The sequence below is a fragment of the Heptranchias perlo genome, unplaced genomic scaffold, assembly GCF_035084215.1.
Source record: "Heptranchias perlo isolate sHepPer1 unplaced genomic scaffold, sHepPer1.hap1 HAP1_SCAFFOLD_74, whole genome shotgun sequence".
Taxonomy (NCBI): domain Eukaryota; kingdom Metazoa; phylum Chordata; class Chondrichthyes; order Hexanchiformes; family Hexanchidae; genus Heptranchias; species Heptranchias perlo.
Window position 1 is genome coordinate 2,888,152 of NW_027139772.1, and position 14,677 is coordinate 2,902,828.

General features: G+C 35.2%; 1 protein-coding gene across 1 annotated transcript in view; it reads right to left on the bottom strand.

Annotated features, from left to right (window-relative positions):
- LOC137319148 (probable G-protein coupled receptor 139) overlaps positions 1-13,798 on the bottom strand; it is a 39,570-nt gene extending 25,772 nt beyond the window's left edge. The window contains exon 1 of the mRNA XM_067981494.1: positions 13,729-13,798. Coding sequence (XP_067837595.1) covers positions 13,729-13,798 — 70 coding nt within the window. The remainder of the gene's footprint in view (positions 1-13,728) is intronic.
- Positions 13,799-14,677: the final 879 nt, after the last annotated feature.

Sequence of the window (14,677 nt, forward strand, 5' to 3'; positions counted from 1 at the left end):
ATGGGAAATGATACAGTTAAAGGTGAGAAATGATACAGTTACAGATGAGATATAATACAATTACAGAGGAGAAATGATACAGTTAAAGGGGAGAAACGATACAGTTAAAGAGGAGAAATGATACAGTTAAAGGTGAGAAATGATACAGTTAAAGGGGAGAAATGATACAGTTAAAGGTGAGAAATGATACAGTTAAAGGGGAGAAATGATACAGTTAAAGAGGGGAAATGATACAGTTAAAGGTGAGAAATGATACAGTTAAAGAGGAGAAATGATACAGTTAAAGAGGAGAAATGATACAGTTAAAGGGGAGAAATGATACAGTTAAAGGGAAGAAATGTTACAGTTAAAGGGGAGAAACGGTACAGTTAAATGGGAGAAATGATACAGTTAAAGGGGAGAAATTATACAGTTAAAGGGAAGAAATGAGAGAGTTAAATGGGAGAAATGATGAAGTTAAAGAGGAGAAATGATACAATTAAAGGGGAGAAATGATTCAGATAAATGGGAGAAATTTTACAGTTCAGAGGGAGAAATGATACATTTAAAGAGGTGAAATGAGAGAGTTCAAGGGAAGAAATGAGAGAGTTAAATGGGAGAAATAATACAGTTAAAGGTGAGAAATGACAGAGTTAAAGCGGAGAAATGAAACAGTTAAAGAGGAGAAATGATACAGTTAAAAGGGAGAAATGATACAGTTAAAAGGGAGAAATGATACAGTTAAAGGGGAGAAATTTTACAGTTCAGGGGGAGAAATGATACAGTTAAAGGGGAGAAATGAGAGATTTAAAGGGGAGAAATGATCCAGTTAAAGGGGAGAAATGTGACTGTTAAAGTGAAGAAATACTACAGTTACAGATGAGAAATGAAACAGTTTAAGAGGAGAAATGATACAGTTAAAGGGGAGAAATACTGCAGTTACAGATGAGAAATGAAACAGTTTAAGAGGAGAAATGATACAGTTAAAGGGGAGAAATAATACAGTTACAGATGAGAAATGAAACAGTTTAAGAGGAGAAATGATGCAGTTAAATGGGAGAAATAAAACAGTTGAAGGGCAGAAATAACAGCTAAAGCGGAGAAATTATACAGTTAAAGAGGAGAAATGATACAGATAATGGCGAGAAATTAAACAGTTGAAAGGAAGATCAGATACAGTTAAAGAGGAGAAATTTTACAGTTCAAGGGGAGTAATGATACAATTAAACATGAGAAATGATGCAGTTAACGAAGAGAAATGACACAGACAAAGGGGAGAATTATACAGATAGAGGGAAAAAATGATACAGATAAAAACAAGAAAAGCTGCAGTTCGAGGGTGAAATGATACAGTTAAAGAGGAGAAATGATACAGTTAAAGGGGCGAAATGATACAGTTAAAGAGGAGAAATGATACAGTTAAAGAGGAGAAATGATACAGTTAAAGGGGAGAAATGATACAGTTAAAGGGGAGAAATGATACAGTTAAAGGGGAGAAATGATACAGTTAAAGAGGAGAAATGATACAGTTAAAGAGGAGAAATGATACAGTTAAAGGGGAGAAATGATACAGTTAAAGGGGAGAAATGATACAGTTAAAGGGGAGAAATGATACAGTTAAAGGGGAGAAATGATACACTTAAAGAGGAGAAATGATACAGTTAAAGGGGAGAAATGATAAAGTTAAAGAGGAGAAATGATACAGTTAAAGGGGAGAAATGATACAGTTACAGATGAGATATAATATAATTACAGAGGAGAAATGATACAGTTAAAGGGGAGAAACGATACAGTTAAAGAGGAGAAATGATACAGTTAAAGGGGAGAAATGATACAGTTAAAGGGGAGAAATGATACAGTTAAAGGGGAGAAATGATACAGTTAAAGGGGAGAAATGATACACTTAAAGAGGAGAAATGATACAGTTAAAGGGGAGAAATGATAAAGTTAAAGAGGAGAAATGATAAAGTTAAAGGAGAGAAATGATACAGTTAAAGAGGAGAAATGATACAGTTAAAGGGGATACATGATACAGTTAAAGAGGAGAAGTGATACAATTAAAGAGGAGAAATGATACAGATAAAGGGGATAAATTATACAGTTAAAGGGCAGAAATGATACAGTTAAAGATGGGAAATGATACAGTTAAAGGTGAGAAATGATACAGTTACAGATGAGATATAATACAATTACAGAGGAGAAATGATACAGTTAAAGGGGAGAAACGATACAGTTAAAGAGGAGAAATGATACAGTTAAAGGTGAGAAATGATACAGTTAAAGGGGAGAAATGATACAGTTAAAGGTGAGAAATGATACAGTTAAAGGGGAGAAATGATACAGTTAAAGAGGAGAAATGATACAGTTAAAGAGGAGAAATGAGACAGTTAAAGAGGAGAAATGATACAGTTAAAGAGGGGAAATGATACAGTTAAAGGGGAGAAATGATACAGTTAAAGAGGAGAAATGATACAGTTAAAGAGGAGAAATGAGACAGTTAAAGGGGAGAAATGATACAGTTAAAGGGAAGAAATGTTACAGTTAAAGGGGAGAAACGGTACAGTTAAAGAGGAGAAATGATACAGTTAAAGAGGAGAAATGATACAGTTAAAGAGGAGAAATGATACAGTTAAAGGGGAGAAATGATACAGTTAAAGGGGAGAAATGATACAGTTAAAGGGAAGAAATGTTACAGTTAAAGGGGAGAAACGGTACAGTTAAAGAGGAGAAATGATACAGTTAAAGAGGAGAAATGATACAGTTAAAGAGGAGAAATGATACAGTTAAAGAGGAGAAATGATACAGTTAAAGAGGAGAAATGATACAGTTAAAGGGGAGAAATGATACAGTTAAAGGGGAGAAATGGTACAGTTAAAGGGGAGAAATGTTACAGTTAAAGGGGAGAAATGATACAGTTAAAGGGGAGAAATGAGAGAGTTAAAGGGAAGAAATGAGAGAGTTAAATGGGAGAAATGATACAGTTGAAGGTGAGAAATGACAGAGTTAAAGCGGAGAAATCAAACAGTTAAAGAGGATAAATTATACCGTTAAAAGGGAGAAATGATTCATATAAAAGGGAGAAATTTTACAGTCCAGGAGGAGAAATGATACAGTTAAAGGGGAGAAATGATACAGTTAAAGGGGAGAAATTTTACAGTTCAGGGGGAGAAATGATACAGTTAAAGGGGAGAAATGATACAGTAAAGGGGGAGAAATGAAACAGTTACAGATGAGATATAATATAATTACAGAGGAGAAATGATACAGTTAAATGGGAGAAATGATACAGTTAAGTAGTATAAATGATACAGTTAAAGAGGAGAAATGATACAGTTAAAGGGGAGAAATGATACAGTTAAAGGGGAGAAATGAGAGATTTAAAGGGGAGAAATGATCCAGTAAAAGGGGAGAAATGTACAGTTAAAGGGGAGAAATGATACAGTTACACATGAGAAATGAAACAGTTTAAGAGGAGAAATGATACAGTTAAAGGGGAGAAATGATCCAGATAAAGGGGAGAAATATGACTGTTAAAGGGAAGAAATAATACAGTTACAGATGAGAAATGAAACAGTTTAAGAGGAGAAATTATACAGTTAAAGGGGAGAAATGATACAGTTGAAGGGGAGAAATGAGAGATTTAAAGGGGAGAAATGATCCCGTAAAAGGGGAGAAATTATACTGTTAAAGGGGAGAAATGTGACTGTTAAAGGGGAGAAATGATACAGTTAAATGGGAGAAATGATACAATTAAAGGGGAGAAATGATACAGTTAAAGGGGAGAAATGATACAGTTAAATGGGAGAAATGATACAGTTAAAGGGGAGAAATTATACAGTTAAAGGGGAGAAATGAGAGAGTTAAAGGGGAGAAATGATACAGTTAAATGGGAGAAATGATACAGTTAAAGGGGAGAAATTATACAGTTAAAGGGAAGAAATGAGAGAGTTAAATGGGAGAAATGATGAAGTTAAAGAGGAGAAATGATACAATTAAAGGGGAGAAATGATTCAGATAAATGGGAGAAATTTTACAGTTCAGAGGGAGAAATGATACATTTAAAGAGGTGAAATGAGAGAGTTCAAGGGAAGAAATGAGAGAGTTAAATGGGAGAAATAATACAGTTAAAGGTGAGAAATGACAGAGTTAAAGCGGAGAAATGAAACAGTTAAAGAGGAGAAATGATACAGTTAAAAGGGAGAAATGATACAGTTAAAAGGGAGAAATGATACAGTTAAAGGGGAGAAATTTTACAGTTCAGGGGGAGAAATGATACAGTTAAAGGGGAGAAATGAGAGATTTAAAGGGGAGAAATGATCCAGTTAAAGGGGAGAAATGTGACTGTTAAAGTGAAGAAATACTACAGTTACAGATGAGAAATGAAACAGTTTAAGAGGAGAAATGATACAGTTAAAGGGGAGAAATACTGCAGTTACAGATGAGAAATGAAACAGTTTAAGAGGAGAAATGATACAGTTAAAGGGGAGAAATAATACAGTTACAGATGAGAAATGAAACAGTTTAAGAGGAGAAATGATGCAGTTAAATGGGAGAAATAAAACAGTTGAAGGGCAGAAATAACAGCTAAAGCGGAGAAATTATACAGTTAAAGAGGAGAAATGATACAGATAATGGCGAGAAATTAAACAGTTGAAAGGAAGATCAGATACAGTTAAAGAGGAGAAATTTTACAGTTCAAGGGGAGTAATGATACAATTAAACATGAGAAATGATGCAGTTAACGAAGAGAAATGACACAGACAAAGGGGAGAATTATACAGATAGAGGGAAAAAATGATACAGATAAAAACAAGAAAAGCTGCAGTTCGAGGGTGAAATGATACAGTTAAAGAGGAGAAATGATACAGTTAAAGGGGCGAAATGATACAGTTAAAGAGGAGAAATGATACAGTTAAAGAGGAGAAATGATACAGTTAAAGGGGAGAAATGATACAGTTAAAGGGGAGAAATGATACAGTTAAAGGGGAGAAATGATACAGTTAAAGAGGAGAAATGATACAGTTAAAGAGGAGAAATGATACAGTTAAAGGGGAGAAATGATACAGTTAAAGGGGAGAAATGATACAGTTAAAGGGGAGAAATGATACAGTTAAAGGGGAGAAATGATACACTTAAAGAGGAGAAATGATACAGTTAAAGGGGAGAAATGATAAAGTTAAAGAGGAGAAATGATACAGTTAAAGGGGAGAAATGATACAGTTAAAGGGGAGAAATGATACAGTTAAAGGGGAGAAATGATACAGTTAAAGGGGAGAAATGATACAGTTAAAGGGGAGAAATGATACAGTTAAAGGGGAGAAATGATACAGTTAAAGGGGAGAAATGATACAGTTAAAGAGGAGAAATGATACAGTTAAAGGGGAGAAATGATACAGTTAAAGGGGAGAAATGATACAGTTAAAGGGGAGAAATGATACAGTTAAAGGGGAGAAATGATACAGATAAAGAGGAGAAATGATACAGTTAAAGGGGAGAAATGATACAGTTAAAGGGGAGAAATGATACAGTTAAAGGGGAGAAATGATACAGTTAAAGGGGAGAAATGATACAGTTAAAGGGGAGAAATCATACAGTGAAAGAGGAGAAATGATACAGTTAAAGGGGAGAAATGATACAGTTAAAGGGGAGAAATGATACAGTTAAAGGGGAGAAATGATACAGTTAAAGGGGAGAAATGATACACTTAAAGAGGAGAAATGATACAGTTAAAGGGGAGAAATGATAAAGTTAAAGAGGAGAAATGATACAGTTAAAGGGGAGAAATGATACAGTTAAAGAGGAGAAATGATACAGTTAAAGGGGATACATGATACAGTTAAAGAGGAGAAGTGATACAATTAAAGAGGAGAAATGATACAGATAAAGGGGATAAATTATACAGTTAAAGGGCAGAAATGATACAATTAAAGAGAAATGATACAGTTAAAGAGGAGAAATGATACAGTTACAGATGAGATATAATATAATTACAGAGGAGAAATGAGACAGTTAAAGGGGAGAAACGATACAGTTAAAGAGGAGAAATGATATAGTTAAAGGTGAGAAATGATACAGTTAAAGGGGAGAAATGATACAGTTAAAGATGGGAAATGATACAGTTAAAGGTGAGAAATGATACAGTTACAGATGAGATATAATATAATTACAGAGGAGAAATGATACAGTTAAAGGGGAGAAACGATACAGTTAAAGAGGAGAAATGATACAGTTAAAGGTGAGAAATGATACAGTTAAAGGGGAGAAATGATACAGTTAAAGGTGAGAAATGATACAGTTAAAGGGGAGAAATGATACAGTTAAAGAGGGGAAATGATACAGTTAAAGGTGAGAAATGATACAGTTAAAGAGGAGAAATGATACAGTTAAAGAGGAGAAATGATACAGTTAAAGGGGAGAAATGATACAGTTAAAGGGAAGAAATGTTACAGTTAAAGGGGAGAAACGGTACAGTTAAAGGGGAGAAATGTTACAGTTAAAGGGGAGAAATGATACAGTTAAAGGGGAGAAATGAGAGAGTTAAAGGGAAGAAATGAGAGAGTTAAATGGGAGAAATGATACAGTTGAAGGTGAGAAATGACAGAGTTAAAGCGGAGAAATCAAACAGTTAAAGAGGATAAATTATACCGTTAAAAGGGAGAAATGATACAGTTAAAGGGGAGAAATTTTACAGTTCAGGGGGAGAAATGATACAGTTAAAGGGGAGAAATGATACAGTAAAAGGGGAGAAATGAAACAGTTACAGATGAGATATAATATAATTACAGAGGAGAAATGATACAGTTAAATGGGAGAAATGATACAGTTAAGTAGTATAAATGATACAGTTAAAGAGGAGAAATGATACAGTTAAAGGGGAGAAATGATACAGTTAAAGGGGAGAAATGAGAGATTTAAAGGGGAGAAATGATCCAGTAAAAGGGGAGAAATGATACAGTTAAAGGGGAGAAATGATACAGTTACACATGAGAAATGAAACAGTTTAAGAGGAGAAATGATACAGTTAAAGGGGAGAAATGATCCAGATAAAGGGGAGAAATATGACTGTTAAAGGGAAGAAATAATACAGTTACAGATGAGAAATGAAACAGTTTAAGAGGAGAAATTATACAGTTAAAGGGGAGAAATGATACAGTTGAAGGGGAGAAATGAGAGATTTAAAGGGGAGAAATGATCCCGTAAAAGGGGAGAAATTATACTGTTAAAGGGGAGAAATGTGACTGTTAAAGGGGAGAAATGATACAGTAAAAGGGGAGAAATGATACAGTTAAAGGGGAGAAATGATCCAGATAAAGGGGAGAAATATGACTGTTAAAGGGAAGAAATAATACAGTTACAGATGAGAAATGAAACAGTTTAAGAGGAGAAATGATACAGTTGAAGGGGAGAAATGACACAGTTGAAGGGGAGAAATGAGAGATTTAAAGGGGAGAAATGATCCAGTAAAAGGGGAGAAATTATACTGTTAAAGGGGAGAAATGTGACTGTTAAAGGGGAGAAATGATTCAGTAAAAGGGGAGAAATGATACAGTTAAAGGGGAGAAATGTAACTGTTAAAGGGAAGAAATAATACAGTTACAGATGAGAAATGAAACAGTTTAAGAGGAGAAATGATACAGTTAAATGGGAGAAATAAAACAGTTGAAGGGCAGAAATAACAGCTAAAGCGGAGAAATTATACAGTTAAAGAGGAGAAATGATACAGATAATGGCGAGAAATTAAACAGTTGAAAGGTAGATCAGATACAGTTAAAGAGGAGAAATTTTACAGTTCAAGGGGAGAAATGATACAATTAAACATGAGAAATGATGCAGCTAACGAAGAGAAATGACACAGACAAAGGGGAGAATTATACAGATAAAGGGAAAAAATGATACAGATAAAAACAAGAAAAGCTGCATTTCGAGGGTGAAATGATACAGTTAAAGGGGAGAAATGAGAGAGTTAAAGGGAAGAAATGATACAGTTAAAGGGGCGAAATTATACAGTTAAAGGGGAGAAATTATACAGTTAAAGGGGAGAATTGATACAGTTAAAGGGGAGAAATGATACAGTTAAAGGGGAGAAATGATAAAGTTAAAGAGGAGAAATGATACAGTTAAAGGGGAGAAATGATACAGTTAAAGAGGAGAAATGATACAGTTAAAGGGAGAAATGATACAGTTAAAGGGCAGAAATGATACAGTTAAAGAGGAGAAATGATACAGTTAAAGAGGAGAAATGATACAGTTAAAGGGAGAAATGATATTGTTGAAGAGGAGAAATGATACAGATAAAGGGAAGAAATGAAACAGTTAAAGAGGAGAAATGATACACTTAAAGGGGAGAAATGATACATTTAAAGGGGAGAAATGAGAGAGTTAAAGGGAAGAAATGAGAGAGTTAAAGGGGAGAAATGATACAGTTAAAGGGGAGAAACGATAAAGTTAAACAGGGAAATGATACAGTTAAAGGGGAGAAACGATACAGTTAAAGGGGAGAAACGATAAAGTTAAACAGTGAAATTATACATTTAAAGGGGAGAAATGGTACATTTAAAGGGGAAAATGATACATTTAAAGGAGAGAAATGATACAGTTGAAGACGAGAAATGATACAGTTAAAGGGGAGAAATGATAGTTACAGATGAGAAGTTATACAATTAAAGAGGAGAAATGATACAGTTAAAGAGGAGAAATGATACAGTTAAAGGGGAGAAATGATACAGTTACAGATGAGATATAATATAATTACAGAGGAGAAATGATACAGTTAAAGAGGTGAAATGATACAGTTAAAGAGGAGAAATGATACAGTTAAAGGGGTGAAACGATACAGTTAAAGAGGAGAAATGATACAGTTAAAGGGGAGAAATGATACAGTTACAGATGAGATGTAATATAATTGCAGAGGAGAAATAATACAGATAAAAGGGAGAAATTTTACAGTTCAGGGGGAGAAATTATACAGTTAAAGAGGAGAAATGATACAGTTAAATGGGAGAAATGATACAGTTAAAGGGGATAAATGATACAGTTAAAGGGGAGAAATGATACAGTTAAATGGGAGAAATGATACAGTTAAAGGGGAGAAATGATACAGTTAAAGGGGAGAAATGATACAGTTAAATGGGAGAAATGATACAGTTAAAGGGGAGAAATGATACAGTTAAAGGGGAGAAATGATACAGTTAAATGGGAGAAATGATACAGTTAAAGGGGAGAAATTATACAGTTAAAGGGGAGAAATGAGAGAGTTAAAGGGGAGAAATGATACAGTTAAATGGGAGAAATGATACAGTTAAAGGGGAGAAATTATACAGTTAAAGGGAAGAAATGAGAGAGTTAAATGGGAGAAATGATGAAGTTAAAGAGGAGAAATGATACAATTAAAGGGGAGAAATGATTCAGATAAATGGGAGAAATTTTACAGTTCAGAGGGAGAAATGATACATTTAAAGAGGTGAAATGAGAGAGTTCAAGGGAAGAAATGAGAGAGTTAAATGGGAGAAATAATACAGTTAAAGGTGAGAAATGACAGAGTTAAAGCGGAGAAATGAAACAGTTAAAGAGGAGAAATGATACAGTTAAAAGGGAGAAATGATACAGTTAAAAGGGAGAAATGATACAGTTAAAGGGGAGAAATTTTACAGTTCAGGGGGAGAAATGATACAGTTAAAGGGGAGAAATGAGAGATTTAAAGGGGAGAAATGATCCAGTTAAAGGGGAGAAATGTGACTGTTAAAGTGAAGAAATACTACAGTTACAGATGAGAAATGAAACAGTTTAAGAGGAGAAATGATACAGTTAAAGGGGAGAAATAATACAGTTACAGATGAGAAATGAAACAGTTTAAGAGGAGAAATGATGCAGTTAAATGGGAGAAATAAAACAGTTGAAGGGCAGAAATAACAGCTAAAGCGGAGAAATTATACAGTTAAAGAGGAGAAATGATACAGATAATGGCGAGAAATTAAACAGTTGAAAGGAAGATCAGATACAGTTAAAGAGGAGAAATTTTACAGTTCAAGGGGAGTAATGATACAATTAAACATGAGAAATGATGCAGTTAACGAAGAGAAATGACACAGACAAAGGGGAGAATTATACAGATAGAGGGAAAAAATGATCCAGATAAAAACAAGAAAAGCTGCAGTTCGAGGGTGAAATGATACAGTTAAAGAGGAGAAATGATACAGTTAAAGGGGCGAAATGATACAGTTAAAGAGGAGAAATGATACAGTTAAAGAGGAGAAATGATACAGTTAAAGGGGAGAAATGATACAGTTAAAGGGGAGAAATGATACAGTTAAAGGGGAGAAATGATACAGTTAAAGAGGAGAAATGATACAGTTAAAGAGGAGAAATGATACAGTTAAAGGGGAGAAATGATACAGTTAAAGGGGAGAAATGATACAGTTAAAGGGGAGAAATGATACAGTTAAAGGGGAGAAATGATACAGTTAAAGGGGAGAAATGATACACTTAAAGAGGAGAAATGATACAGTTAAAGGGGAGAAATGATAAAGTTAAAGAGGAGAAATGATACAGTTAAAGGGGAGAAATGATACAGTTAAAGGGGAGAAATGATACAGTTAAAGGGGAGAAATGATACAGTTAAAGGGGAGAAATGATACAGTTAAAGGGGAGAAATGATACAGTTAAAGGGGAGAAATGATACAGTTAAAGGGGAGAAATGATACAGTTAAAGGGGAGAAATGATACAGTTAAAGAGGAGAAATGATACGGTTAAAGGGGAGAAATGATACAGTTAAAGGGGAGAAATCATACAGTTAAAGGGGAGAAATGATACAGTTAAAGGGGAGAAATGATACAGATAAAGAGGAGAAATGATACAGTTAAAGGGGAGAAATGATACAGTTAAAGGGGAGAAATGATACAGTTAAAGGGGAGAAATGATACAGTTAAAGGGGAGAAATGATACAGTTAAAGGGGAGAAATGATACAGTTAAAGGGGAGAAATCATACAGTTAAAGAGGAGAAATGATACAGTTAAAGGGGAGAAATGATACAGTTAAAGGGGAGAAATGATACAGTTAAAGGGGAGAAATGATACAGTTAAAGGGGAGAAATGATACACTTAAAGAGGAGAAATGATACAGTTAAAGGGGAGAAATGATAAAGTTAAAGAGGAGAAATGATACAGTTAAAGGGGAGAAATGATACAGTTAAAGAGGAGAAATGATACAGTTAAAGGGGATACATGATACAGTTAAAGAGGAGAAGTGATACAATTAAAGAGGAGAAATGATACAGTTAAAGGGGAGAAATGATACAGTTAAAGGGGAGAAATGATACAGTTAAAGGGGAGAAATGATACACTTAAAGAGGAGAAATGATACAGTTAAAGGGGAGAAATGTGACTGTTAAAGTGAAGAAATACTACAGTTACAGATGAGAAATGAAACAGTTTAAGAGGAGAAATGATACAGTTAAAGGGGAGAAATAATACAGTTACAGATGAGAAATGAAACAGTTTAAGAGGAGAAATGATGCAGTTAAATGGGAGAAATAAAACAGTTGAAGGGCAGAAATAACAGCTAAAGCGGAGAAATTATACAGTTAAAGAGGAGAAATGATACAGATAATGGCGAGAAATTAAACAGTTGAAAGGAAGATCAGATACAGTTAAAGAGGAGAAATTTTACAGTTCAAGGGGAGTAATGATACAATTAAACATGAGAAATGATGCAGTTAACGAAGAGAAATGACACAGACAAAGGGGAGAATTATACAGATAGAGGGAAAAAATGATCCAGATAAAAACAAGAAAAGCTGCAGTTCGAGGGTGAAATGATACAGTTAAAGAGGAGAAATGATACAGTTAAAGGGGCGAAATGATACAGTTAAAGAGGAGAAATGATACAGTTAAAGAGGAGAAATGATACAGTTAAAGGGGAGAAATGATACAGTTAAAGGGGAGAAATGATACAGTTAAAGGGGAGAAATGATACAGTTAAAGAGGAGAAATGATACAGTTAAAGAGGAGAAATGATACAGTTAAAGGGGAGAAATGATACAGTTAAAGGGGAGAAATGATACAGTTAAAGGGGAGAAATGATACAGTTAAAGGGGAGAAATGATACAGTTAAAGGGGAGAAATGATACACTTAAAGAGGAGAAATGATACAGTTAAAGGGGAGAAATGATAAAGTTAAAGAGGAGAAATGATACAGTTAAAGGGGAGAAATGATACAGTTAAAGGGGAGAAATGATACAGTTAAAGGGGAGAAATGATACAGTTAAAGGGGAGAAATGATACAGTTAAAGGGGAGAAATGATACAGTTAAAGGGGAGAAATGATACAGTTAAAGGGGAGAAATGATACAGTTAAAGAGGAGAAATGATACAGTTAAAGGGGAGAAATGATACAGTTAAAGGGGAGAAATCATACAGTTAAAGGGGAGAAATGATACAGTTAAAGGGGAGAAATGATACAGATAAAGAGGAGAAATGATACAGTTAAAGGGGAGAAATGATACAGTTAAAGGGGAGAAATGATACAGTTAAAGGGGAGAAATGATACAGTTAAAGGGGAGAAATGATACAGTTAAAGGGGAGAAATGATACAGTTAAAGGGGAGAAATCATACAGTTAAAGAGGAGAAATGATACAGTTAAAGGGGAGAAATGATACAGTTAAAGGGGAGAAATGATACAGTTAAAGGGGAGAAATGATACAGTTAAAGGGGAGAAATGATACACTTAAAGAGGAGAAATGATACAGTTAAAGGGGAGAAATGATAAAGTTAAAGAGGAGAAATGATACAGTTAAAGGGGAGAAATGATACAGTTAAAGAGGAGAAATGATACAGTTAAAGGGGATACATGATACAGTTAAAGAGGAGAAGTGATACAATTAAAGAGGAGAAATGATACAGATAAAGGGGATAAATTATACAGTTAAAGGGCAGAAATGATACAATTAAAGAGGAGAAATGATACAGTTAAACAGGAGAAATGATACAGTTACAGATGAGATATAATATAATTACAGAGGAGAAATGAGACAGTTAAAGGGGAGAAACGATACAGTTAAAGAGGAGAAATGATACAGTTAAAGGTGAGAAATGATACAGTTAAAGGGGAGAAATGATACAGTTAAAGATGGGAAATGATACAGTTAAAGGTGAGAAATGATACAGTTACAGATGAGATATAATATAATTACAGAGGAGAAATGATACAGTTAAAGGGGAGAAACGATACAGTTAAAGAGGAGAAATGATACAGTTAAATGTGAGAAATGATACAGTTAAAGGGGAGAAATGATACAGTTAAAGAGGGGAAATGATACAGTTAAAGGTGAGAAATGATACAGTTAAAGAGGAGAAATGATACAGTTAAAGAGGAGAAATGATACAGTTAAAGGTGAGAAATGATACAGTTAAAGGGGAGAAATGATACAGTTAAAGAGGAGAAATTATACAGTTAAAGGGGAGAAATGATACAGTTAAAGGGAAGAAATGTTACAGTTAAAGGGGAGAAACGGTACAGTTAAAGGGGAGAAATGTTACAGTTAAAGGGGAGAAACGGTACAGTTAAAGGGGAGAAACGATATAGTTGAAGGGCAGAAATGATACAGTTAAAGATTAGAAATTGTACAGTTAGCGGCGAGAAATTATGCAGTAAATGTAAGAAATGATATCGATAAGGGGTGTGAGAGATTCCGGTTAATAAGAGGAGAGATAACGCTGAACAATGATGTCCATAACTATCTCCAATACTTTACCTGGAACACCGATAGCCGCAAGGATGGGATAATAAAGGGCAAACACCAGACCTTTTGGTGATCCGTGCATTTCGATAAGACGCTCTGAGCGTGCTCTGCGCTGCATTCAAAGGGTTTCACATTTATACCTGATGTCAGGCTCCAGGGAGACAATTAAACGGTTTGATCTTTTACATTAATTATACTAATTGAAACAAACAGATGAGTGCAGCCGCTGCCAGGCTGCTGTTTTTGTTTTGATGGAATGGAATGACTTTAAATGGATCTGACACGGTTCTAAAGTGAAATATCGAGTGACTGCAGTCTGATCCCGTTAACAATAGGCGGTTGCCACGGTGAGAGTGGACCTTGTAGATTCGGAAGATCCGGGTTTAAACCCCTCGTCTGCTGAGTGAAGAGGGTTCAGCACAAGTTATACCTGACCAGGGAATCTCTGGACCTGCAGCCGGAAATCGCTTGCAGGGTCTCGCTCCTGGTCATTATCAAGCTCTAGTCCGGGCAAGCACGGGTCACATGCCGCTAGCTTACAATCCCTGTGAGAGTGTACACCCACTTTCACCCAGCTGTCTGTGAATTCAGTGTGGATAGGTTCAGTTCAGCACGGTTACATTCAGTGAGAAAAGGCCTGATTCAGCACGGATCTAGTTAACAAGGTTAACTTAGTTGTGGACAGCTCCAATGCAGCGCTGTGACATTCAATGGACAGGTCCAGTTCATCAACAAGATTACATTGAAGTGAACCATTCAACACTGGGTGGAATCGCGCTGAACTGGGCCAGTCCACGCTGAATGTATCCGTGCTGAATTGGACCTCTACTCACTGAAGGTAACCATGCCGAACTGGACCAGACCAGACTAAATATAAATTTGTTGAACCGGACGTGCCCTGACTTAATGTAACCGTGCTGAACCCGTCCTGCCCATGCTGAATGCAGCCGTGCTGAACTGA